The sequence below is a fragment of the Aspergillus wentii genome, assembly GCF_001890725.1.
Source record: "Aspergillus wentii DTO 134E9 unplaced genomic scaffold ASPWEscaffold_4, whole genome shotgun sequence".
In the NCBI taxonomy this organism is placed as follows: domain Eukaryota; kingdom Fungi; phylum Ascomycota; class Eurotiomycetes; order Eurotiales; family Aspergillaceae; genus Aspergillus; species Aspergillus wentii.
The window spans coordinates 159,174-184,328 of record NW_024467835.1 but is presented as its reverse complement, the minus strand read 5'-3'; the positions used below and the strand labels follow the sequence as shown (position 1 = coordinate 184,328).

The following is a 25,155-nucleotide window of genomic DNA, read 5'->3' as shown; positions in this document are numbered from 1 at the left end:
GTAATTCGGACATATTCCGGGGGGCACAGCTTCAATGTCAAATTGTCTATCTGATGGATCATGTCTCACTACGTCATACTACCTCATGGCTTGAAACTATCTAAGATGGAGAATTATACCATATTAAGGCATGCTATCTATCTGCTATCAACATGATCTATCATAGTAGGTCTGGCGGATGGCTGTTTATGGCAGGATCGAACCGCCATCACTGCCACAGACGTCATCTTCTAGGCGTGGGTCACTGAAAAACGATAGCAGGGCATGAATCCGTGAGGCTGACCGTTAAGCCTCCAGATCCTGCAGATACCACATACCAGCCCCTTGCCTTGTGGAACAGCAGTTCTGGAAAACCACCGGCATTCCTCCACGTGAGAAGGTGGGATGTTTTCAAAGCTAATTATAAATGATTATCTGCATCTTTTCTCCTTTCAGATTGTAGAGATGGCACTCACTGAAGATGAATGCTACGCTGAGTTCACCCACGTCTGCGCCTATTCGCCAAGAACGAGACCAACAAAGGACATGGACAGAAAACACAGCCTGATAGCCAATATGTTATGAAAAAGTCCATCTGCTAATTGCAGTGCAGCCAAGAGTGGAGCAGCAGGGCGATGTACTCGACTCTAGCAAGAACAGTCAATGGGAGTCCTCCATATAGCCAAGACTACCTAAGAGGCTCATGAGACATTTGTTTACACAGCCTTCATTGCCCTACGTGATGACCCACTTACGACGCTAAATGTGAAGCTAAGGAGATATGAAGCTATACCATTGGTCAGACTGCGCCTGCCGGTTTCCTAATCGGGCATGTATAGAATGGCCCCCAAATCCTTTGAATCTGCGTTTCGTTCAGGGTCCTTGGCGGAGATATAAATCTCTCTTCTTCGTGTTTACTCTCATCATCATATCAACCATATTCTATCTTCTATCTATCTATCTATACATTCAAAATGCATCTCTCCACTTCCCTCCTCGCCCTGACAGTGGCTGCCACCCACGTGGCCGCAGCTACTCCCAAGACCATCGACGACATCATAAGAGGCGCCCCCACGTGTGTCCAGCCCTGCCTGAGCGACTTTTACACCGACATTGTCGGCGACAACTGCAGCAAAGACGCAAAGACCAGCTCCAGCGAGGCCGACCTCAAGTGTATCTGCAGCTCCACCGGTGATGCGAGCAAGATCAAAGAGCAGGCCAGTAGGGTGTCTGACTGTATTGTCAAGGGATGTAAAGACTCGGCGAAGGATGTGTTGGCATATAAGACTGCCTGGAATGAGTTGAATACGTTGTGTGAGGGGAAGACTAGTATGTTGACTGATATTTATGGGCGAATTATGCTAACGATGTAGATGCTACTTCTTCCATCTCCATCTCTGCTTCTACCTTTACAACCACTGGCGCGACTACATCGACTGCCACTGGCACCACCACAGGCACTTCCACCGAATCCACTGCCGACTCGACTGGCACCGCAACAACTTCATCTGCCGCTGCCACCGGAACAGACGAAAACAGCGCCGTCTCAATGAAGGAAACTTCCTTCCTCGCTGGCGTTGGTGTCCTCGTTGCTGCGTTCTTCATGTAAACGACTGATGTTATATATACCCCGAATCATTCTATTAGTTTAACATAATCACATCTATCGATTTTAAATTCTAGCCTTTTCAATTCTCTCTCCCCGCTCATCAAACTCAATCTTCTTGCCTGTAATCAGACTCTCCTGCAATGCGCAGCCAATGCGAACAGCAGCAACAGCCCCCTCAACCCGCATAGGCGGCTCGGTATCGTCCAGACAGCAGGCCGTGAACTCGTTCGCCTCGGTGATGAAGGCTTCTCTGAATCGCCCGTAGTAGTGGGGTGGGATTTCGCGGCGAATACCGGTTGGTTCGTAGATGTTGACCAGGTTCGAGGCCGGCTGGGTGTTGACGGCCAGCTTGCCTTTGGTGCCGGTGATTTCGGTGCCTGACCTGTTAGTATAGTGTCGTCATATAGAGGTGAGGGAGCTTACAGTCTTCTTGACCCGCAGCCATCATCCGACTACAGAACAACTGCGCAATCTTCCCCCCATAGAACTCGATGATGCCAAACGCATTATCCCGATCGTTATACTTGCGCAACTCAGGCGAGACAGCAGTAATACCCACCGCAGAGACCGACTTGACCGTCGAATCTTCACCAAAGAACCACAGCGCCAGATCGATATCGTGGATCGAGCAGTCGACGAAAATCCCACCCGAGAACTGGGCGTACTCGACGAAGAAACCGCTCGGGTCGAGCTTGTCGCAGGTCTGCGAGCGGAAGACGCTGGGACGTCCGATGGTGCCGTCGGTCATTTTGTCAAAGGCATCGCGGTAGGAGGCGTCGAAGCGGCGCGAGAATCCGCAGATGACTTTTTGGGAGGGGTGGGTTTTGATGGAGGTGCGGTAGGCGTCGACCACAGATTGGGACTGACTTTATTAGTATATTCATATACTAAAAAGACAGTAGACATACCTCTTCAATGCTCGTACTCAATGGCTTCTCACACAGCACATGGAGTCCCTTCTTAATCGCCTTGATGGCCTGCTCGGCATGCACACTGGTGGCAGACGCAATAACAACAGCCTGCAAACCAGGCGCATTCAACATATCGTCAAAGTCTGCATACGTGGTCGCGCCGACGAGATTCTTGTGCGCCCATTCCAGCTCCTCTGGCCGCGGCGATGAAGCAGCGATGACTTGGGCTCTGGGGGTGAAGTTGTGGAAGTGCAGGGCGTGACGGGCGCCCATGCGGCCGAGGCCTGCGATGCCGACTTTGAGGGACATGATTATTTTTGAGCTGTTGAATTGATTTGAATTGAATTGAGAGTAATTGAACGAGCTGAAAGAGAATTGAAAGACATTTTTATAGCTATCCTGGTTATAGCTGACCGCTGTTGATGAAAGTATACTGCAGATATAGTATGGCAATGGCCGGCGAGAATTACTCTTTTAGCTAAAGTAGAAATAGTCGGCGAAAAACACCAAATGTCCATCTCCACAGCACATGACGGCACATGACCAAATTATCCACCAATCATCCTAATTATCTACTCCAGTCGAATCGCTCCTCAATCTTGGACGTAGGAAACGCGTGCTCTCGCTGCATCACCCCCAACACCCCCAGCAGCGCCTCCTGCTCTCGCCTCTCCTCGAAATACTCCCCGCACGTCACGATCCCCATCAGCGCCGTGTTGAACACCGGCGGCAGTCGGCGATTGCACACCGCCATCCCACATAGCCGTCGCACAATCCCCCGCACTTCCTCGGCCATCGCCCGCTGCCCCGCCGCCGATCCGGGGCCTAGTCGCGGTCGCATGGGGTCAAAGACCACCAGCAGAATCCGCGCCAACTCGGCATGGCTGACCCCCGTGACGTGCCAGCGGTCCAGATGCCAGATCTCGGGGAAGACCTCCCCGGCTGCGTGATCGGGGCTGCGGTTGTAGAGCGGCTCGAACGACGCGGGGAGATGGCGCGCCAGTAAATTCTGGTACTCGACTAGCTCGCACCACCGGGTCGAACTGTGCTCGGGAGCCACCTCGCCACTGCCGTAGCAGTACTCGAGGACGTCAGCGCAGAAGATGATGAGCCGATTGGCCCAGACGGGATCCTCGGCGGGGGAGAGCGAGCGGAACGCCTCGCAGTGCGCGAGGGGGAAGTTCAGAGCCCGCTGTTTCACAAACGAGGTAAACACCTCCTGGCGCAGAGCGATCCAGAAGGCGACTTCGCGGAATCCGCCCACCGTGCCGGGCTGGGCGATCTGGGCAGCGATGAAGACGGCCAGCATGCGCAGGAAAACCTCGTGGTCTTCGGGTTCTTCACGGAGGGGGGCGTCCATTTCTTCATCCGTCCGGAGAATGATAGCCGCTGCCAGCAGGTCGTCGTTGTGGATCTGCACCGGATCCATGCTCAGGGCGAGGAGATCCCGAATGCACTCGTTGTGATACCGGACGGCCGATTCTTCGGTCAGATCGGGCAGGCAATGCCCCTGCCATTCGACGACGCCGGCGGCATTGCGGTACCGCGGGATACGGATGAGATGGCGGGCAGAGGTGGTGAGGATGGCGTGAAGTAACGGGGGGGAGGATCTGGCGCGCTGGGGGACCACGCGGGAGAAATGCGACTGCGGATCGCATAGATCAAACCGGACGGCAATGTCGCTGGCGAAGAAGCGCAGCAGAATGGCAGACAGCCGGGTATTGCATGGTTTGGGCAGCGGGGTGATATCATTGCTGCCTTCGTCATCGGGATAGTGCGCAATGTCATCGGAGGATTCCTGGATAAAACGCAGGGCGCGTCGGTTGAACCAGGGCTGATCGGTAGGGAAGGAAACAGGGAAATGACGAAAGCGCAGCGAAGCCGAGGGGATGCAGGGAATGTTCAGTTGCAGACAGCGCTGACAGGCGTGATCGGCGGGGAGGCACTTGAGATGATGGGCTGTACGTACGTCAGTGATAGCACGCGAGAGGAGAGGAGATGCTTATCTGCAGTGGCTGCAAGGCAAAGGACGAGGCATTTTCCCGGCGAGAATTGCTGTTTGAGGGGAATCGATGAAGATAAAATATGATACCCCAGACACGTGCCCCGCAGTGGCAGCCAATCAGGAGAGAGCATTGACAATCTGGGGTATGGGGAAATACATAAGTAGTGATAAGTGCCCATCTCGTATCTTCATAGATGATAGATTCATAGACATTGTACTATATTCATATGGAACCATGGACGACAAGCCTATCGACCAGCACGTCGAACACCACGACGAAAAAGACCCTGAAAAGGATTCACTCGACGACATCAACAACCTGCCTGTCTCGTGGTTCGTGTGGGTTGTCGCTCTGACAGCGTCGATTGCCGGTCTGCTCTTTGGCTACGATACAGGCATTATCTCTGCGGTGCTCGTCTACATTGGCGACAGTCTCGACCAGCATTCTCTCTCCAGCAATGAGAAAGAACTCATCACGTCACTATGTTCTGGTGGTGCTTTCTTTGGTGCCATTGCTGCTGGACTGACAGCTGACAAGGTACCTCCCTCCTCCCTATATCTACTACGTATCTAATTGTCAGCTCGGTCGGAAATCCTGCATCTACATGGGATGTGCCCTCTTCACCGTCGGCGCCGTCCTCCAAGGCGCTTCGTATAGCATCGCCCAAATGGCCGTTGGTCGAGCCGTCGTCGGACTGGGCGTTGGCTCTGCGGCCATGGTGGTTCCTCTCTACGTCGCTGAGATCGCACCCGCCAAAGCACGCGGTCGTCTCATCGGACTGAACAACATGTGCATCACCGGCGGACAGGTCGTGGCATACGCTGTTGGCGCTGGCCTCGCCAACGTCAGCGAAGGATGGCGATACATGGTGGGCCTCGGTGCCGTCCCATCCATCATCCTAGCCATCATGCTCCCCTTCTGCCCCGAGTCACCCCGTCACCTCGTCTATCACAACCGTCTCGACGAAGCAGACCTCGTCCTGCGCAAAATCTACGCCAGCGCATCTCCCGGCCAGGTCCTTGCCGTCCGCCGCTCCATCGTCGAAGCCTGCGACGAAGCAAAACGCATCGGCAGCGAAAGCCGCTGGAGCAAGATCCAACAACTACACACCACCCCCTCCAACCTGCGCGCCCTCTTCTGCGCCTGCGGCCTCATGGTCATCTCCCAAATGTCCGGCTTCAACACCCTCATGTACTACTCCTCCACTCTCTTCTCGCTCGTCGGCTTCGACAACCCCACGGCCGTCGGGCTCGTCGTGGCCGGCACCAACCTCATCATGTCCGTCGTCAACACCCTCGTCGTCGACCGTCTGGGCCGTCGCAAACTCCTCCTCAGCACGTCCTGGGGCATGTGCGCAGGCCTCATCGCCATCGCCATCGCCTTCATCTTCATCCCCGTCGACACAGAAACCATGACCGTGCCCTCCGCCAAAATCAACGCCCCCGCCATCGTCGTCCTCATCTTCGTCATCTGGTTCGTGCTCTTCTACGGCGTCTCCGTCGGCAACACCGCCTGGATGAGCGCCGACTTCTTCCCGCTCGAGGTCCGCGCCATGGGCACCATGTGGCTGACGTGTTCGAACTGGGCGACTAACGTGATTGTGTCCAGCACGTTTCTGTCCATGATGCAGGGGATGACGCCATCTGGCACCTTTGGCTTCTACGCGGGGATTTGCGGGGTGGGATGGCTGTGGATCTTCTGGTTCTATCCGGAGGTGTCGGGGTTGCAGTTGGAGGAGATCCGGCAGGTGTTTGAGCAGGGGATTGGCAGGGGGAAGTTCAAGGTATGAGCATGTAGATAGGGTGATGTGTCCATGTGAACATGTATGAATGAGTTACGGTTGAATCCTTAGCCTGATGTTTATTCCTGTCAGTATTAAATTTTTATTCTGTGGAAGAATGTAGAAAATGCTGGATGTTTTACCCCGCAGATCTCGTCTCAACACCTTGGCGGGGGAAAAGTGTTGAGCGGAATGATTTTCCTCGTTTAGAATATAGAACGGCTTTTCTTCATCCAATGATATGGCTTCTATTTGCTTCTTTATATGAGTCTCCCAAGGAGGCATTTATCGGCACTGGTGACGGCAACGGTAAATGAGCGGAGGCAATGGAATCGGAAGAAGGCAGGGCGAATGCGTAGCCCAGTCAATGGGGCTAAATGATTTGTCTTGGCCATCTGAATTGGAGAATATGGGAATACCCGCAAAATGCATTGGGTAGGTTGAATTAATAATACTACATTTATCTAGAATATGTTAGCTTCTTCGAGTAGTGTGACTTTTTATACCATTTACGAGCGGTGACCTAAAGCCTGATAACTCATTCTACACCGGCTGGACATCACTGGCGATGAGTTTCCCTGCGTCCGTAAGCTCGAGGGCCGTTCGCTCGGCACTTGATTCAATCTGTCTGTTCACTCAACGATCCCATCAGAGAGCCTATGCTTGTTCCATGCTTGTGGCCAGATGGATCCTGGGAGGCAGTCCACCGTATCTGCAGCCCTGTCGCATTGATAGTCTGGATATGCGTTGTCTTGGTTTTTCTGTTTTCTTCAACTCCCCGAGAATCGGTTTTATATGTTCTTGTAGTTGATGCACTGCTTGCCCTTGTTGGAGGTTTTATTTTGTAGGGCGTAGAGGTTGTTAAATAGTCCGTTATTCCACGCGAGATAGATAGCTTTAGTATACTTGTCATTTAAATGTGACACTGTTGGCGACTCGATCTAGGAAATATACAAGTTAGAATGAATAGGCAATGCTCAGGGAGTGGTGGCCCTGCAATTATCGTTGAGATCATATTACATTCTTTACACTTATATTTAGTTGATATAGCACACCTGATGTACTAGCCCCTACTCTGATATACTAATGATACTGTCCCTCTGTCGTAAGTCATGGAGACAACCACAACTGTCATTATAGAACATGTCTTCCACCTGTACTCCATCATCATCACCGCAAAGCCCAATACCACATCGATCTAGTCTACAGTAATTACTGGAATCCGGTGCATTTTACACGATCGGATTTGTGTTTGTTCCTGTCAAGGTATTTGAACGTATCCAGGAGTAATTCCCATTAGACCGCTGATGGTTTGCCCAGTATTCATGAAAAGTGTCTCAATGGCAGACCGACAGTGTTTCAATTGAGTTCAGTAAACTTAATATACTTCGCCACACGGCAATACGCAGACCCAGAAATCGGCAAAGCGTTCAGCCTGCGGAGAAGATGATGTCAGACGGCCCATCGCAATCAATCCATTCGATCGTTTATTGATATTATTTCTCCACAATCCCACACATGCGGAGGGGGCTAAACGATGAAGTCTGGGGTTCTGGATCCGGGGTATTCCTTTCCCCACGTGGCTCTAGCCTATATAGCCCACTTCCGGTCATGTTTCACCCTGACACTCCCTCATCCACCGTCTCACCATGACCCTCCTCACATTAGTCGAGGACCGTCCGACGCCTCCCCAGGTCTACAACTGGCGGATTTATCTGTTAGCAGCCGTCGCTTCATGTGCCTCGTGCATGATCGGCTATGACAGCGCCTTTATCGGGCAAACCATCGAACTCGACTCCTTCCAAGATGAATTCCACTTCAACGAATGGTCCGACGAAAAGGTCGACCTGGTCTCTGCCAACATCGTCTCCCTCTACCAAGCTGGCGCCTTTTTCGGCGCTCTGTTCGCCTACCCGATCGGCTACTTCTGGGGCAGAAAATGGGGCCTCCTCGCTACCGGTATCATCTTCACGCTTGGCTCGGGATTGATGCTCGGTGCGAATGGCCAGCGTGGACTGGGGATCATGTATGCTGGACGTGTTCTCGCAGGAATTGGAGTCGGTGCTGGGTCGAATCTCACCCCGATTTATATTTCTGAACTTGCGCCTCCTGCGATTCGTGGTCGCTTGGTGGGTGTTTATGAATTGGGATGGCAGATTGGGGGGTTGGTTGGGTTTTGGATTAACGTGAGTCCCCCTCTTTATATATATAGTAAAGATACTGACCAGACAGTACGGTGTTGATACGACCATGCCTCCCTCGCACACACAATGGCTCATTCCCTTTGCCGTCCAACTCATCCCATCCGGTCTACTACTAATTGGATCGCTGGTCATCCGTGAATCACCCCGATGGCTCTTCTCCCGCGGCCGACGCGAAGAAGCGATCGCCAACCTGTGCTGGGTGCGCCAACTCGACGCGAATGAAATCTACATGATTGAAGAAATCGGCGGCATCGACCAAGCACTGGAAGAACAAAAAGCAGCGATCGGAATTGGTTTCTGGAAGCCATTCATCGCAGCCTGGGAGAGCCCGCGTGTCAAATGGCGGCTGTTCCTCGGTTTCATGCTGTTCTTCTGGCAGAATGGGTCGGGCATTAACGCCATCAATTACTACAGTCCGAGTATTTTCAAGAGTATCGGTATTAAAGGAGAGACCAACTCGCTGTGCTCTGGTATCTTTGGCGTGGTTAAGATGGTTGTGACGGTCATCTGGCTGCTGTGGTTGATTGACCAGCTTGGTCGGCGCAAGTTGTTGATGGCTGGTGGTGTGACGGGTTCCATCTGTCTGTGGGTGATCGGTGCTTATATCTGCGTTGTTGAGCCAGATAACAAGCCAGACCTGAAGCTGAATGGCTCTGGCATTATGGCCATTTTCTTCTTCTACCTGTATACTGCGTGTTATACCCCGACGTGGAATGGTACACCGTGGGTGCTGAACTCGGTACGTCTCTCCCCTATATCAACAACCTCAACTAATAACAAAACAGGAAATGTTCGATCCCAACATGCGAGCTGTCGCACAGGCAGGAGCCGCAGCCAGTAATTGGTTCTGGAATTTCATAGTGTCCCGATTCACCCCCCAAATGCTGTCGACCATGGGCTACGGAATGTACTTTTTCTTCGCCAGCCTCATGCTGCTCTCTGTCATCTTCGTCTTCTTCCTCATCCCTGAGACAAAAGGAGTGCCCCTCGAAGCGATGGACCGACTATTCGAGACTAAGCCCGTGTGGCGTGCGCATGGGAAAATCATGACGCAGCTGCATGAGGACGAGGATATGTTCCGGCGAGGGATTGAGAATGTCAAACTGGGCGAGGATAAGGGGAGGGAGGAGTTTGTGGAGAACGCATAGATTTGTACATATAGAATAGACAGCAGTGATTGACAGGTTCAATATGGCTGAAATCGGTCTTCTTCCAGGTGACACATCAGAGATGGGCGTACTTTATCATGCCGTGACTAATTTATTGGTTCTTCGATGCTTGCATATCCGTCAGATGGACCAGTCACATCATCCCTTGATATAAATGATAAGCAGCTAAACATCCCCGTCAATCAGCAAGCAACATGGCTCACTCCAAAGCTCCTGTCGTCACCGGTGTGGCTGTCGTTTTTGCCATTCTCTCCTTTGTCGTGGTTACTTTGCGCATTCTGTCGAGGATTTTTATCTTCCGCAAGGTTCGCTTGGATGATTGTATGTCCCCATCTTTGTCATTATCAAAACGTTACTAACGAGCCAGATCTCATTATAATCGCCTCAGTATGTTCTTGATTACCGTCTGTTCTTTATTGCTTGCTAACTGTATAGCTTCTCTCCTGGGGCTTCATCGGCATCGGCCTCGCCGCTGTCCACAATGGCCTCGGCCACCACATGTCTGACATCGACCTGGCCGACTTCCAAACCTATCTCAAGATCATCTACGTCAGCTCGACCTTCTACCTGTCCTGTCTGGGCTTCGTCAAATGCTCCGTTCTCGTCTTCTACACGCATCTCGAGAATGCCACCCTCACCCGGCTGTCGTACATCATGCTCGGGGTGATTGTCTGCCAGGCCGGATCATTCGTGATTGTGGCTATCTTCCAGTGCAATCCTATCCGTAAAGCGTGGTCTCCAACCACACTGGGGAGCTGTGTAGAGATCAACGTGTTTTATATGGCGAATGCGGCGTTGAATATCTGCACCGATGTCATCACGTACGCTCTACCCATGAAGGTCATCATGCAACTCGACATATCCCGTCGACAGAAGATTGGTATCCTCATCATTCTCTGCTTTGGTCTTTTGTATGCCCCCCTCCCTCCATTCAGCTGCAGCATACTAATAATGCAGCGCCTGCATCGCCTCCATCATCCGCATCACCTACATCCCCGCCATGCTCTCCTCCCCCGACGTAACCTACGTCATCAGCGACGCCATGTACTGGTCCATCATCGAGACCAACACGGGTATCCTGGCTGCATCGATGCCGTGCTTCAAGGCCATCTTTGCACGCTTCCTGCCGCGACTGCTGGGCTCATCGAGAGGGTGCAAAGAGGATGATGCCTCTGATGCCACGCAGAGCCTGCGTCCGGATCCGTGGAGTCAGCCGGATTTACCGTTGCCAGAGTTGCCCAAGGCGAGGGATTAGACTTTCATTGTGTATATATATTTTTTTTCTGTGGGGGTTTTTAATATGTAATATGTATAATAGGCGGTTGATACCTAGGTGGCCGTGAATCTTAATTTGTTCAGTCGACTTTACGTTGGCTGCATGTATTATAAACTATGATGATGCGTCCGACGTTTGTTGAGAGGTGGAAGCAGGTGGGGAAGGTGGTTGGGCCTATGTGTAGGGGAATTAGGGTGTGTAACTTTACACAGAAGACACTGAGTGTCTTGCTGAATAGACTACTATTATACTAGCAGTGAACCAGGTTAAGTTGCATATGCTGAACCCATGTTGAAGGCTGGTTCTTTACTGCTAGTTAAAGGGAATCTATAAATTAGAAGGTTATGATTTTATACTAGCATATTACTCTATCCTTGCTAAATATAAAGAATATTATTGGTGGATATTAGGTTGGTTAGGTCATGTCATGACAGTAGTGGAAAAGGTAGTTCTGATGCAGATAAATGCAGGCTGGATTAGTAGACCTGTCTAGTTTGGATTTGGCATGAGATGATGAGTTCGCCTTGATACCCGTTCTTCTCCAGACTAGCCAGCATAGTCCCATCTTGATTGCCTCAACCACGTCACACGGAAGAACACGCTTTGGGCCACGATAGAAGGCACAGAAGAAGACATCAATATTGCACGTATCTGGGTGTGTATTTATACGCTTGACAGTGTTCTCCAGGCCATGATGCATCCGTAACAGCCTTCAATATAAGGTGGCCCGCTCAATATACTGGCGCTAACACGATGGTGGGTTAGAGGAGAGTTACTCTTCGAACGTAACGCCTCTGTTAGGGACGCTGTTGAGAAGTTATTATAGATGATAGTCAAAGAAAGCACTCTATAATCTTTACTTTTCAATTAGACAGTAAATACGACCACAGGGTGTGAGGAACAGGGCTTCCCATCCACTCAGCTGTACTTAAGCCATAGCTTAACTAATTCTTCATTATACCCTAAACTTAATACTTTTTAAGGGTGACACCCTTATTATGATAGGGCAAGTAGTAGTAAGTATACTATTATCAGTAGAGTATAAATAAACAGTAGTATTAAGAAGTTCCACAATTTAGGGTACGTAGAGGCAACGATGAAATTGAATTGTCAGAAGTACATAAAATTACTGTTGACTGGGATCAGGGGAAAACAATCTTAGTTAACTGGGACGAAATCTTTAATGGGCCAGCCCTTGTATTTTCCAGACTCAATATTATAAAATGCCTTTGTGTTCTTCTTATCGGATTCTTGCATTTTAGGCGGGAAGCGATAGTATCCCATCACAGAATCTCGATTCCGTTCACCTAAGGTCACAGTGTCACCTTCTAACTCGGGTGCATGTTCGTGTCGCAAACCAAGGACGTGACCCAATTCGTGGACAAAGACATCCTTCATAAAGTTGACGTTGCCTGGTTCAAAAGCTTTCTTGTAAACGTAGACAGTACTGAGTTCTTCAACATTGGGGAAAAAGGCTCTGGCAAGCATTGAGCCAGCGTCGCCACCGTAACTCAGCACAAATGCCGCATCATCGATGTCGTTGACCCATTTGAAGTCCACACCAAGTTCAGGTTGAAGACCATTCCACTCCTCTGCGGCCTTTTCAAGCATTTGGGCTGCATAGAGAGCTTGGTCGCTTGTTGGATAACCCTCAGCAAAGGCGGCAAACTGGACAGTGCTCCTCTTTTTCCAACGGGGTATGCCGCCCTCCCAGCCAAGCTGTAGACCCAAGGGGTCTGGGGCATCGGTTACACAGTGATACATGGATTCAGATATTGAGATATTGTTCTTATCCTGGAAGTCGACAATTCCTGAGACTCTGTTGCTGGTCTCGGGATCGAGGTCTCCCTGTTTGGAATCAAGGGTTTTCAGCTTGTCCTCTCCTACCCGATCTTTCAGATTCTTTATCAGGACAGCCTTGGACTCCTTTTTCCCACTGCCTTGAGACTCTGGATCAATTGTTTTATACTGGGTGGACATTATGGGTGGTTCTGAAGTTGTTCCGCACCAAGAAGGGAACATACACAAGGATAGAGTAAGTCTGGGTTCGGCAAAGAGCGTCCTGAAGGTGATATGGCAAAATAAAAGGCAAACTGACCTTCTAGCACGTCTCTTTTATATCTCATCCATGACAAAACCATGCCATCATTCATTTGACAGGTCGGCGGCTGGACTTTGTGGGTGACCTGATTAAGTAGTCTAGACCGCACTTGAGTGCTCAAGGCACATGTTGCTGGAAAACAGTTCATGTGCCTAGATGAATAAATATTTTCTTGGATTACCACACATTCAGGGAGCTGAGCAGCTTTCATTTGCACCAGCTGATCCACTAACAGGTTTATAGTTTTCAGGGCGAATAAGTCCACATATCCAGAGTAGTGCCGCGTCTATAAATTAACTAGTCGTCTTGATTAGTGCATTGGAATTTCTACCTGATTTTGGTTCTTTGATCAAATGTCATAGCAACAAAAAAGAAAGCCAGAAAATAGCCAGATGCTGTCCTGCCCTTGTACATTGCCATAATAGATCTTCTAAATCAGCATGGACGACAGGAGTGAAATCAATAAAAACGTGATGTGCATTCAGATAAAGAAAACTTATTCATCTGGCACCACACTTAGCATCTAGCAGCGCACCCACTTCTACAGAAGGTTTAGGCTAGTTTTCTTCATTCCTGGCTGCCCGTTAAGTAAGCGGTTTGTCCCAGATTCGCACGGGTAACCAATAGGCATCCAAATATTTCCACCACTCTTAGCTTAAAATTGAAAGATATTTGTTTGGGCTGAAAACTCTAAGTTATGTTCGATACTAGCCTAGACTATCCCCCACGTCACTATCGGCAAGAGCCAGACCTCTAGAAATACGAAGGACAATAGGCCAATAGGACGGAAGAACTTTCTCTGGAAAGAGATTCAATCATGATACAACTGCAATTGCTGCAGCGTCAGAACCTTAAATATTACGAGCATTTCCATGGATTTCCCTGGCTGGTGTAGGACAGTTGATTTTAGAAAAGCGCCTTATTTAATACCATTGAATGTAAAACTTTGGCGGCGCATGAAACAACCTTAAGGCGAGGTATCCTGGGCATTTGTCTCAGCCCCTCTGCACTTTGCAGACTCGGGTAACTTCTCCCACGGCGCAGATACATTCTTGCTACTCTTTAAATAACTTCCAGCTTCGGGAAATGCTGCATTCATATCTTTTTCATCCCAGTGTTCTGAACCCAGTGAAACCCGTCTTTGGTGTATGTGTCCGTGTTCTACTCTCTAGTAATGAAGCGGTCACTCTTTAGACACCTGCTGGCCCATCGTGGAGGTTTTGAGCACGAAGCTCTCTGCGCATGGACGCTACGTTGAAGGCGCCGAGGAAGGCGGGGAGCTTATGCCTCGGCAAGAGTCTGTTGATGAAGTGGAAGATGCCGATGAACAGCCGATCAAGGAAGGTCGGCTGGAAGTTAAGTGATTCCATTGCCAGAGTCTTACTATATTCTGTAGAAGCAAGATTAAAGCATTGACTGTCTAGATGATTCGCGGCAAGACGGACTTGGAGCTCAAAACCCAAAAAGCAGGCGGGGGCAACAGTTTTAAACATCTACCCAGGACTTTCAACTGTTCCAGTCTCGGTTCCATCAACTCGCATACATAAAAGGAGAAAGCTGCTCCAAAATGCCCAAATGCTGTATTACGATCACATATCTTCGTCAGTCATTCATCACGGACAAAATCTAGGACGTTTGATTTGATGAGCTCGGAATTAGCAAAACACTGTTTGAGACTTGGGCAGAAGTTGTCGCTTATTGGTAAACAGTCCTATGAAGAAGGAAGGACACTTTAATGTAAAAGCTCATGGTGTGATCAGAGATTGGATTACCAACGAGGTGGCCAGAATTCAGTAGACCATGGACAACCTCCAAGTGGCCCGAGCAATAGTCCCAAAAGTAAGTCCGTCGTCACGCTGGCCGAAAGGATCGAATGGAGAAACATCTACTGAGGGTATTAACTACAATAATCTCGGTGGGGTATTATAATCAGCTATTTTGAATGGACGCGTTTTGTCAATACTGTTGGTAGCACTCAAGCTTCATTGGTTTTAAGTGGGTGAAGTCCTTGAGGGGGTAGAAAATGATCTAGTCATTATCTCTATGACACTATCAGCATGCCTTGAACTACCACATTCTTTCCTTAACTCAGTCCCCATACTCTACGTCTGTGGCGCCGTAGCCCATTATATTTCAGTCTTGGAAGGTGGGAAAAACGTGTTTGCAATAAGAAACTGATGTGGTCTAGATGCACATCTGTGTAACTTCAAGGTATACGGTACATTCTCCGAAAGCAGCATGTTGTAGTCTGAGTTAATATCACAATTTTTCCATGGTTTGCTCACTAACTCAACTATAAATTGTCTGCTATTCTCGACTCAGCCTAGCCCGAGTACCAAGAGATGGTCTGGTCTCGCTACTCTTCATTCAAGTCTTATCCAAAGTCAGAATTATGCAGACCTACAGAGGATTGCGGTGTAAATATGATATAGAACTATGCTATGCATTAATTAACCACATCAAACCCTTTGAAATCAGGCAGAACAGCTCTGATTTCCAACAAATACCGATCAACACCATTCGAGTAGTTCAACTGCTCAAATGGCTTTCCTGGGACATTTCCACCCATGTACGTCGATCTGGTGGTAGGAAACAACGTCCGATCAGACAGCATGTTAATTTTCTCTTTCCATGCCTTCGAAGACTCATCTGTAGGATTGATATACTTGATTCCCTTTCTTTCGATCTGCTTGATGGCATCTGCGATCCATCGACCCTGCATCTCGATAGTGGAGGGTCCGTTACTCAGGAGTGTAGGGCCATGAGGTCCGTAGAGATGGAACATGTTGGGATATCCGTGGACTGTAGTGCCGAGGTATGTGTTCAGGCCTGTCTTCCATTCGTTTTGAAGCGTTGTTCCCTTGATACTCTTCAATCCCATGCTGGTCATTCCCCCGGTGCTAATGTCGAAGCCGGTAGCGATGCAGATGACGTCGAGGTCGAGGTGTGTGCCGTCTTGGAGTTGAATGCCTTTCTCTGTGAAGGAAGCGATGGGGTTGTTGGATATATCGACTACCTCGACATTAGGTCTGTTGAATTGTTCATAGTATGTGGATTCGAGACAAGGACGCTTGATGCCGAATGCATGCGGTGGCTCAACAGGAGCGAGGAGATCACGCTGTTTCTCATCCTCTATTCTCGCACGAGTCTTCCTCGCCCAGAAGTCATACACCACCCTGTTTGCCTTTTCCTCAAAGAGATAATCTTTATAATTGCCCACCCAGAACTGGAAGCCCCCTGCTTCCCAGAGTTGCTCGAGAAATGCTTCTTGCTCCTTCGGGCTATCTTCAAACACACCCTTCTCAGAGAATGTATACACGAAGCCCGCGAAGCATTTCTCGCGCAGACGGAAGTATTCAGGATAGAAGGATTTCGTCTGCTCTTGTTCTTCAGCGGTAAGTTCGCGTTTACGCATTGGGATGGCCAGATTGGGCGTCCTTTGTAACACTTTGAGAGAGCCAGCAGTTGGTCCCCATGCTTGGGCGACTTGAACACCAGAAGCACCGGTGCCGATGATAGCGCATCGTTTATCACGCACGTCGATGTCTTCTTCCGGCCAGAAGGAGGAATGATGCACGATCCCCTTGAAGGTGTCGATACCCCGCCATTCAGGGATATACCTCTTTGACGAGAAGCCCGCAGCGACAATGAGATATTTTGCTGTCGCAGTTCTTCCATCCTCCGTCTTGACCGTCCACCGTCCACTTTTAGTATCGAAAGATGCATCAACGACAACAGTTGAGAAAGCACAATCCTTCTTCACATCCAACACCTTATCCACATGTTGGAAATACGCCCTCAACTCCTTATAATCCGGATAGTTCGTACTCCACATCCAATCCTTATACGTCTCCGGAATCGAATACTGATACTGCGGGATTTCCGAGTCCACCGCCGCACCGGGGTAGCAGTTCCAATACCAGGTTCCACCGAGGTCGGTGCCTGCTTCGTAAATGGTGCTGTTGAGGCCAAGTTTGCGCATCTCGTACAGACAATAAATGCCTGCGAACCCGGCGCCGATGATGAGGACATCGGTGGTGAGGTTGTCGGCGTAGGGGCCGGTGCAGGTGCCGCAGCGGCTGTATTCTTTAAGGTCGGATTTCATATTCATGGTGATAGGAAGCTGATAGATGTATTATAGATGGGTGATGGATAATCGATGCAGGATAATGAGTGCCTTTTATGGGCTTGTTTCTGTGGCAGTGGCTTGCGGGGTATCACCAGATGGGGTTGAAGAAGATGAGGGGAACCCTGTGTACAACCGTGGATATCCTGGTCAATAGATGCATTTGATGCCCTGTTTATTATACATTCTGGTGCATATCCTTAGCTTGTAAATCCAGCTCACATGATGATCATTGCAGGGTTCTTAGTAGTTGGCCTATCAGATAGTGTCTCCATGACAGGGGTGACATAATATGGTACTTTCCCATGAAAATAGATAGTGTGGGCAATGAATACATCTGGAGTGTTATAATACTGACATCAATGTATGCCTAATGGCTTGAATTCATTAGAGTGAATTGATATTAGTGAGACAGTGGATATGACATGCAAGTCCACAGATAAACTGCATAAGATAATGCTATCCCAGCCTATCCTCTCAAACCAGACACCAAATTTCTTTTTCTTGGGTAAGCACTAAACAGACATGCGGCTAGAATAACGCCTCACCGTTCTTCTTTAGGCTTAGCATGAGAACTCCACGGAAGGAATGAGCTTCGATTTCATACTACGATACAGTTCAGCCTAATTCATAATCTAGCGTCTGAGCCCTTTGATTCGCTTCCTATCTTATCTCTGGCGAAGCTTGTCATTATCCTAAAAAAAGAAATGATGTCCAACGAGGCTGAGAAAATCACATATAAGACACCGGTTTCCCTCGGATGTTTTATATCCCAATTACCATCGCCATTCAGCAGAGAGGGCTCTGTCTAAATGGTAATTCGCCGATATTGAGTCATGGAACCCCCTCATACTGACCACCCCGCCATACACCCGTTAGACGAGGATGCCCCCAGGGATGAGAATGATCAGGCAGACAACAAAAAGTCCGCTGTCGCCTTCTCTACCCCGCTATATGTTCCTATTTTGCTACTCGTCTATACCGGCTGCATGCTTGCTGCATGGTTAATTCAGTGTATTCTCAGTCGACGCCTCATTGTCTCCTCGCCGAATCCAGCCGACTATTTCTACCTTCCGACAAGTGACATTGAAGATGCCGTCCACGCCAATGCAAAATGGTATCGGGCTGCGGGAGTGCTTTGGAGTATTGTCACTGTGGCTACCTTGCCTGTTGCGTCTGCAGTGTGTGGCTTTGCAGCTGTTGGGATCGCACAGGCACACAGACACGGACAGCGGCCGACGCTGCGCCAAACACTCAGTCTGGCAGATAAAGGATGGACGAGCCCGGCGGTGATATTCAATCTGTTCTGTCGGCCTCGGCAGTATGGCACTTGGCTGTTGTGGATGGGCCTTTTATTGCATATCATGGGTATGTATCCCTGCTTATACGAGATGATAGCTAACACATACAGGCGCCATCATCGGTCCACTGCACCAGCTTGTCGTCACCCAGGACGTCACCAAAGTAGTCGGAAAAGATAGCCAAGTCGCCACAGTGAACGATATCCTCGCTTTGACCGATAGGTCAGTGCTCGGCAGGGATGACAATGGCGACACGGCAGCTTTGCTCCGCTCGAGTCTCACCACCGCACGACCCGATGATTCCTACGACAAACTATGGCAAGACAAGAACGGCTCATGTTCGTGTGTACTAGGTTTTGCCTGTAGATCGAAGTCCATATTCGCCTGTCAGAGAGCAACTGTGAACGATCCGGGCGATAAAAATCTAGCCGATCAGAAATACAATGACGTGTTTGATCTTTTCATGTCGCCAGTCCCCGCAAAGACATCCACGGGAATGGTCCAGCAGTATGCACCACGCGTCAACTCCTCATTGCAGTGGGATAGCATCGGGGCAGATGAATTCCCGACCAACTGTGAGGACGGGAATACCTTCTTTCGCAACTATACCGCTGGCCCGGACATAGATCCCCTTTATGGTTATTTCTTCACTTTCAGTGTTTGCATGCCCGGAAATCTCAGCTATACGCCCTTTTCCCATACGCGAAACCGACAGGACTTTAATGAAACACTCTTTGTCACTGCAAATTCACACGGACGGGAATCCGGGGGGAATGGAACCTTTAAATTAACTCTGTTTACGACAGTGGGCTATTTCGAACTGCCAAATGAACCTCGCGACAACTCTGTCGGTCCGCTATTATCGACAAATCCATTAAACTGCACTGATCGAGAGTGCCGTCAACAGGTCGATGATGTCTCGTACGAACCCTCCCTCTAAGCATTCCATCTAATGTACTAACGAGGCACAGGGCATCACTAGAAGGGGACACAGGCGAGGAATACGGCTACTTACACGGCAAATTCTATCTCGACTTCGTCCCAGCCAAAGGGCCTCTCGCTCTTCTCATCCTCGCCCTATTCGGAAGCGGATCTTTTATCGATACCAGTGCTCATAACGTGACGGCCTCAAGCGGTGCAGATAAGGCCATCCAAATGGTGTGCTACGACTACTTCCCTTTGATGTTTCTGATGGGCCGAAAAACCTGCTTTTCAGATGACGACTATGTCAACGGTGTCGCGAGCTGGCTTGGCTACTTTGTTAGGCCCAGCTATGCTGTTCCTGCTTTGAGTCAGGCCGCGTTCCTGGCGAATCAGGCTATTTTCATGCAAGACGTTGAGGAGGGTCCCTCGTTGAATATTTTCCATAGGGCACATCTGGATAGCCCAAGACCGAGAATATCGACAGGGGCTATGGTTGGGCTTTCCTTTTTGATCGGCTTCTATCTGTTGTTTCTACTTTTTACCTGTTTCACTGCTATGGCGCAGGTCCCATGGACTGATTGCCTGGACAGCCATGCTATTATGAAGTTGACCGCAGCGCTCTGTTCTACGTCACTGCCGTCTGTGGAAAAAGAGGCATCGGAGAAAGACCTGCTTGATTCTCTTCCGGGGTATGTTGGTGATGCAGAGCCTGATGCACCTATAGGAAAATTGGCTGTTGGAGCAGAGGCGCCGTTACGATGGAGGAGGAAGTATGAAACTGGGAACGGACTGGCGCTGTAGTCAGAGTTGAATATTGGCAGTCATAAAAATGGTTGTATGTAGTAGCGATATTTAAGTATAGAATAGGGTGATAACAATATACTCAAATGCCCTGCTAGTTTTGTATGTTTATTTCACCACAACTTGGGTTCTGAGCTGGAAATATAATTATCCTTTATTTTGTAGTCGGGATGCAGCTCTGGTACAAGTGCATTGGCTAGCTATGGAAGGATTTCGACCAGCAACTAAGTTGGATACGAAGATAGTTTGTGCTTGCTCACCAGGTCAACATTCAAGCATTCCATTCACCAGTTCAGCTCAACATTTCACAAGGGGTGAATTAGGAAAACGAAGAAGGACAGAAGTAGTTCATCCACCTGAGTAGCATTTCAAGTCAACATTGCCGGGAGTCCCATACGCTGTCATTTCTAGCAGAGTGCGGGACTGATGCCACAGGTGGAATGGATTCTTTCCGGGAAGAAGAGAGAGGAGACAAGCTACAAGTCCAACTAATTGAAATAAAAGAATACATATTTGCTAAAATAAAAGAGCAATCAATCACACTACCTCTTCAGATGATTTTGCAATGGCCGAGCCACAAACGCGAACAGCAGGCGGCGAAATGTCATTCCTCTGGTTTGGCCGGATTCGTTGAAATGAATTCCTCTCACACCCTGGTCTCTTGTCTGGTCTTTGAAGTAGGTGAAATTGAAAATAAATATTGCGTTCCAGTCAAACACTGCGACGTAGCTACAGTACGCTGCGTACTTTGCTGCTTGCTTAGACAGCCATACTGCATTTGACTTGAGCAGTGTACGGTGGATGCTCTTCGCCATGGCCTGCGCCGTTTTGTTGTAAAGGGTCTGCTCGGTGGCCTCGGCAGGCTTAAAGTCGTCCCAATGAATGACATGGGTGTTTTTGACTTCAAGAATGGCAAGGAGTTTGAGAAGCCGTCCGTCGTTTGAATACAAGGACCACTGGAGATCGAAGCGGCTGTTAGACCCACGAGAGGTCTCATTCCCGCAGACAAGTCGTGTACCCTCGGGGCATAGCTCCTGGAGAGCAATATTCACGGGGTGGATGAGCTGCAGCATCGCAAGCCGCATCACATCCGATTCAGTGTTGAGTAGATGTGACTTTTCAAGCACGGGCATGGGCACACTGAGCTCATCGCGGTCCTTGATACCCTTGAAATAGTCGTCGAAAATGCGTTGGTAGATTGAAAGGTCTTCTTTGAGAAAGGCAGGGATGGCGCCAGTGTCGCGAGTTGATGAGACGCTTGACTCAAACTTTCGATAAGTTTCCCTGAAACCGAATTGGATTTCAGGGTCTCTGGGCAATTTAGTATCGAAAGAGTTCAGGACCGATAGAGCTGTTGGTAGAGGCATTGTTTCTGCGGAAGAGGATGAAGGATTGATGTTGCTCTGCGCTGGAGAACTGCCGAGTATTTATAAATTGCCTTGAGTTCAAAACACTGGGCTTGTTCAGCCAGGGATATTGCACTCTGTGCGTATGACTTTCGCCGGACCATAGTAGTGGCGTGTATATCCACGGACGTATTGGATGAGATGGCAAGTTTGAGCCGCGAACATGTCGATCGAAAAGTGTCAAATGGTCATCAGCTCTTGGGGTGACAGGCGCTTACAGGTCTGAGGATAGACACTGGATCTTTTGCTTGGTCCCTGGACTATTGGCGGCAATGAATAAAATATGCTGGGCTATATTCAAGATTATAACCGCCAGGTATCCAGTAGCAAATCATACATATGCCGCAATTGTATATTCTTGCCGAATGGAGTAGATTTGGAAATAAACTTTCATTGTGGATCGTGTTTGTCTGCCCAGCCAATGATTCCAGGCAGGAGGGGCTCTGATTTAATATGATTGGCTGGTGGATCTGGCGATGCCGCGACTCGGTCACATCGTCTGGCGCTTAACGCAAATAAAGTCCACCGTACAGCATAACTATCCGGAAAATAGATAAGCCCGTTACTCCGGCCTCGTTCATCGCCTTTATCCCTTTCGCTTTCTTTCAATCTTCCTCTTCACCGCCACCATCATCAATTCTTTCATAATCCAGTGATATAGATCCAATCCGCGCTGTCACCAATGGAGATTCCATCCACAGAACTGCCAAAACCACCAATCCCGTATGTCAAGGGCTGGAGATTCACCGTCCAGTCGCATACCCCTCCTCCTCCAACACCAGTGACTCAAAATGGTTGCTGCAATTCCATGCCCGAAATAGAAGAAAGACGAGATCTTAGCGCCGCTGAACGATGTCTGCAAAATCCTCCTTTGCCGGGGAAGGCAGGATCAACTACTCTTGAACTAGAGATTGTTCATCTATTAAAAGTTAAAGATGGCACCAATGCACAAGTCTTCGTGATTAATATCATTGGGTCAAATCCGGAATCTTCTTGGCCAGGTCAAAAAGTGGTGGCTAAAGTATATGATCCCCTGTACCATGATGATGATGACGGCTATCTAAACTCCTTTCGCTGTGTTGATAAACACTATACTCATGAAGTTGCTTCATATGAAAATCTCTCTGAGTTCCAAGGGGACGCTGTTCCTACGTTCTACGGGTCTTACTCCTTGGACATTCCTGTCGAAGGACTAGGGGTCCGGACTGTCCGTCTCATCCTGGTCGAATACATTCCGGGCATCCTCATGAAAGATGCCAACCCTCAGGATTTCTCTCAATCTGCCCGACAGCAGGTTATGAAGAAAATCATTGATTTTGAGACAGATGTTTATTTTAAAAAGGATATGTGCAATGAGGACATCAGTCCCCGGAATGTGATCATGCATCCAGAAGGAAAACTAGTATACATTGACTTTGCCAATGTCTTGTTCGGTCGCAAGACTGACGATTATTTTGCTTCAACGATAGATATGTTCCTTGGGCAATATATCTCGCCTCTTCTGCGCTGGACCAATCAAGACAATGCATGGGACTTTCAAGACTGGATTGATTGGGATTGGGAGCCTTGGGTGAAAGCTGAGTACGCCCATACTGCTGACACCATCACCCAGGAACAGCGGGAGCGGTATGATAGTTGATAAAATACTCAGCCGAAAAGGTACCCGGACACATCTCCGCAAGGTGTGTATCTAGATGGCCCATTTTGAGTTGACCTGATACAGCTTGGATGTGGATCAAAAGCCACTGGACGAATCATTTATGGGACAGAATGCTACTCCAAGGTGCTGGATATGGTTGATCATATTCGCAGTTCCACTCGCGGTATTTAGACTAAAGCATCCTGGGTTAATGTATTGATAATGATAATTACTTCCCCCATACTGTTCTTGACTGAACAAATAATAAGTACTGATAAATGGTCAACCCTCTACTTGAAGATGAATGCCCTCGATTCGAAATTGACGTCTATAACCTGGTCGTTTGTAGAAGCATTGCCCAACTAGATTTATGGAACAAGATAGTTATTATCACTGGCAGAAAGCAGCAATTTGCTCCGAAGCCCTTCGTCGAGGAGCACTACGATGGTCACTAAAGTAGATAATGATTTTTCTACTTGATGGCGCAGTTATTCTATGACCTGTGCTACTGCTAAATAATTCCGATCCAATCAACCTGGCAGTGTCGAGAGACGACTACACAAGCGTCTTCAGGCGTTCAAGGAGATCATTGGGCAGCGCCTAACCCGGAAATAGAAGTAGATGACCTGAAAGACGTGAACTAAAATACCTTCAAGCCAGAGACACCGCTATATATACCTTGCCAAGTAGGGTGGGTCTATTCCGATTGAAAGAAGATCTATCGGTGGGCCCTGAGAATATCCAAGTCCGGAAGCCGTTAATGTCCTTTCATCTCCATCCCTTTCGCGTTCGACATTCTTTTCCACTTCATCTATCCTCGTGAATCTATCGAGCCAGCATTACGCTGACTCGACCCTCATGGATATCCCGTCCACTGAACTCCCCAAGCCTCCAGTCCCATATTTGAAGGGCTGGAGATTTACTGTCCAATCATACATTCCTCCTCCTCCAACACCAGTGACTCGCGGTTGTTGCCGTAACTTTAAAGCTGGGAGAGAGGAAAGGAGCCAGCTTAGTCCTATTGAGCGATGTCTGCGAAACCCTCCTTTATCAGGCAAGATTGGATCAGATACTCTCCAATTGCAAGTTATCGATCAATTAAGAGTTGGAGATGGATCAAATGCTCAGGTCTTTACGGTCCAAGTTGTCACATCAACGCCTGGCTTGGCTTTGCCAGATCAAAAAATGGTGGCCAAAGTGTACGACCCTCTTTATTTCAATGATGAAGAGGGCTATGCAAACCCCTTTCTTTGCACCAATGAACACTATACGCATGAAGTGGCCGCATACAAACTTCTCACCGACCTGCAAGGAGAGTCTATCCCTCGATTCTATGGATCCTATTCCCTGGATATTCCTGTTGAAGATATCCCTGTTGATGGGTTGGGGTCGCGCACCGTTCGCCTCATCCTGGTGGAACATATCCCAGGCATCACAATGCGCGACGCCGACCCGAAAGACTTCTCTCAAACTGCCCGTCAGGAGCTCATGAAGTCAATCATTGACTTTGACACTCTCATATTCCATCAAGCGGACATTGTCAACCGAGACAACAGTCCTCGGAATGTGATTATGCATCCTGATGGAAGGCTTATCCACATTGACTTTGCCAACACGTCATTTAACCGTGGGAGAGATCCTAATCGGTCCTACAAAACACCCGGCTTTTTCGGACAATACATCTCGCCTCTTCTGCGATGGACTGATAAGACCCTAGCATGGGACTTTCTCGACTGGATTGACTGGGACTGGACGCTCTGGGTCGAGGCTGAGTATGCCCATACAGCTGATACAATCACCCCTGAAATGCGCCAGCGAATGTGGTAATTGTTCTCATCAAAAACATGCCCTTCTCACGATGCGAAACGAACATTAGGATGTCTGGGCTGGATCCTAGGTATCTGGTATGGAAGTTCTGTTATG

At 48.9% G+C, this 25,155-nt stretch overlaps 13 protein-coding genes across 13 annotated transcripts; 7 read left to right on the top strand and 6 right to left on the bottom strand.

Moving 5' to 3' along the window:
• Positions 1 to 953: 953 nt before the first annotated feature.
• Positions 954 to 1,764, top strand: ASPWEDRAFT_182848 (uncharacterized protein; the record flags this gene model as incomplete). The annotated part of the gene is made up of 2 exons (XM_040831956.1): positions 954 to 1,308; positions 1,353 to 1,764. The coding sequence occupies 2 exons, from the start codon at positions 954 to 956 to the stop codon at positions 1,586 to 1,588; spliced, it is 591 nt and encodes a 196-aa protein (XP_040688377.1). The 3' UTR covers positions 1,589 to 1,764.
• ASPWEDRAFT_27395 (uncharacterized protein) lies at positions 1,652 to 2,808 on the bottom strand (the record flags this gene model as incomplete). The annotated part of the gene is made up of 3 exons (XM_040832989.1): positions 1,652 to 1,965; positions 2,012 to 2,450; positions 2,497 to 2,808. The coding sequence occupies 3 exons, from the start codon at positions 2,806 to 2,808 to the stop codon at positions 1,652 to 1,654; spliced, it is 1,065 nt and encodes a 354-aa protein (XP_040688376.1).
• A 259-nt stretch (positions 2,809 to 3,067) lies between these two features.
• Positions 3,068 to 4,246, bottom strand: ASPWEDRAFT_112338 (uncharacterized protein; the record flags this gene model as incomplete). The annotated part of the gene is made up of 1 exon (XM_040828318.1): positions 3,068 to 4,246. A coding segment is annotated over one exon (1,179 nt), but the record flags the coding sequence as incomplete, so codon positions are not given.
• A 493-nt stretch (positions 4,247 to 4,739) lies between these two features.
• ASPWEDRAFT_112121 (uncharacterized protein) lies at positions 4,740 to 6,294 on the top strand (the record flags this gene model as incomplete). The annotated part of the gene is made up of 2 exons (XM_040828305.1): positions 4,740 to 5,042; positions 5,086 to 6,294. The coding sequence occupies 2 exons, from the start codon at positions 4,740 to 4,742 to the stop codon at positions 6,292 to 6,294; spliced, it is 1,512 nt and encodes a 503-aa protein (XP_040688374.1).
• A 1,636-nt stretch (positions 6,295 to 7,930) lies between these two features.
• Positions 7,931 to 9,798, top strand: ASPWEDRAFT_154084 (sugar porter family MFS transporter). Its single transcript, XM_040829659.1, has 3 exons — positions 7,931 to 8,471; positions 8,518 to 9,228; positions 9,275 to 9,798. Exons 1-3 carry the CDS (start codon positions 7,935 to 7,937, stop codon positions 9,635 to 9,637), a joined length of 1,611 nt encoding a protein of 536 aa, XP_040688373.1. The 5' UTR covers positions 7,931 to 7,934; the 3' UTR covers positions 9,638 to 9,798.
• A 54-nt stretch (positions 9,799 to 9,852) lies between these two features.
• ASPWEDRAFT_112184 (uncharacterized protein) lies at positions 9,853 to 10,913 on the top strand (the record flags this gene model as incomplete). The annotated part of the gene is made up of 4 exons (XM_040828308.1): positions 9,853 to 9,979; positions 10,026 to 10,045; positions 10,094 to 10,569; positions 10,616 to 10,913. The coding sequence occupies 4 exons, from the start codon at positions 9,853 to 9,855 to the stop codon at positions 10,911 to 10,913; spliced, it is 921 nt and encodes a 306-aa protein (XP_040688372.1).
• A 1,064-nt stretch (positions 10,914 to 11,977) lies between these two features.
• On the bottom strand, positions 11,978 to 13,009 carry ASPWEDRAFT_39771 (uncharacterized protein). The gene has a single exon (XM_040835181.1). It carries the CDS (start codon positions 12,912 to 12,914, stop codon positions 12,093 to 12,095), a length of 822 nt encoding a protein of 273 aa, XP_040688371.1. The 5' UTR covers positions 12,915 to 13,009; the 3' UTR covers positions 11,978 to 12,092.
• A 960-nt stretch (positions 13,010 to 13,969) lies between these two features.
• ASPWEDRAFT_39770 (uncharacterized protein) lies at positions 13,970 to 14,910 on the bottom strand. The gene has a single exon (XM_040835180.1). The coding sequence runs from the start codon at positions 14,526 to 14,528 to the stop codon at positions 14,226 to 14,228; it is 303 nt and encodes a 100-aa protein (XP_040688370.1). The 5' UTR covers positions 14,529 to 14,910; the 3' UTR covers positions 13,970 to 14,225.
• A 275-nt stretch (positions 14,911 to 15,185) lies between these two features.
• On the bottom strand, positions 15,186 to 17,295 carry ASPWEDRAFT_39769 (flavin-containing monooxygenase). The gene has a single exon (XM_040835179.1). The coding sequence runs from the start codon at positions 17,144 to 17,146 to the stop codon at positions 15,482 to 15,484; it is 1,665 nt and encodes a 554-aa protein (XP_040688369.1). The 5' UTR covers positions 17,147 to 17,295; the 3' UTR covers positions 15,186 to 15,481.
• A 651-nt stretch (positions 17,296 to 17,946) lies between these two features.
• ASPWEDRAFT_39768 (uncharacterized protein) lies at positions 17,947 to 20,349 on the top strand. Its single transcript, XM_040835178.1, has 3 exons — positions 17,947 to 18,529; positions 18,573 to 19,383; positions 19,434 to 20,349. Exons 1-3 carry the CDS (start codon positions 17,998 to 18,000, stop codon positions 20,185 to 20,187), a joined length of 2,097 nt encoding a protein of 698 aa, XP_040688368.1. The 5' UTR covers positions 17,947 to 17,997; the 3' UTR covers positions 20,188 to 20,349.
• Positions 20,350 to 20,394: 45 nt separating this feature from the next.
• On the bottom strand, positions 20,395 to 21,558 carry ASPWEDRAFT_39767 (uncharacterized protein). The gene has a single exon (XM_040835175.1). The coding sequence runs from the start codon at positions 21,552 to 21,554 to the stop codon at positions 20,730 to 20,732; it is 825 nt and encodes a 274-aa protein (XP_040688367.1). The 5' UTR covers positions 21,555 to 21,558; the 3' UTR covers positions 20,395 to 20,729.
• A 656-nt stretch (positions 21,559 to 22,214) lies between these two features.
• On the top strand, positions 22,215 to 23,524 carry ASPWEDRAFT_182838 (uncharacterized protein). The gene has a single exon (XM_040831955.1). It carries the CDS (start codon positions 22,276 to 22,278, stop codon positions 23,230 to 23,232), a length of 957 nt encoding a protein of 318 aa, XP_040688366.1. The 5' UTR covers positions 22,215 to 22,275; the 3' UTR covers positions 23,233 to 23,524.
• Positions 23,525 to 24,090: 566 nt separating this feature from the next.
• On the top strand, positions 24,091 to 25,059 carry ASPWEDRAFT_739380 (uncharacterized protein; the record flags this gene model as incomplete). The annotated part of the gene is made up of 1 exon (XM_040839413.1): positions 24,091 to 25,059. One exon carries the CDS (start codon positions 24,091 to 24,093, stop codon positions 25,057 to 25,059), a length of 969 nt encoding a protein of 322 aa, XP_040688365.1.
• Between the last annotated feature and the right edge of the window lie 96 nt (positions 25,060 to 25,155).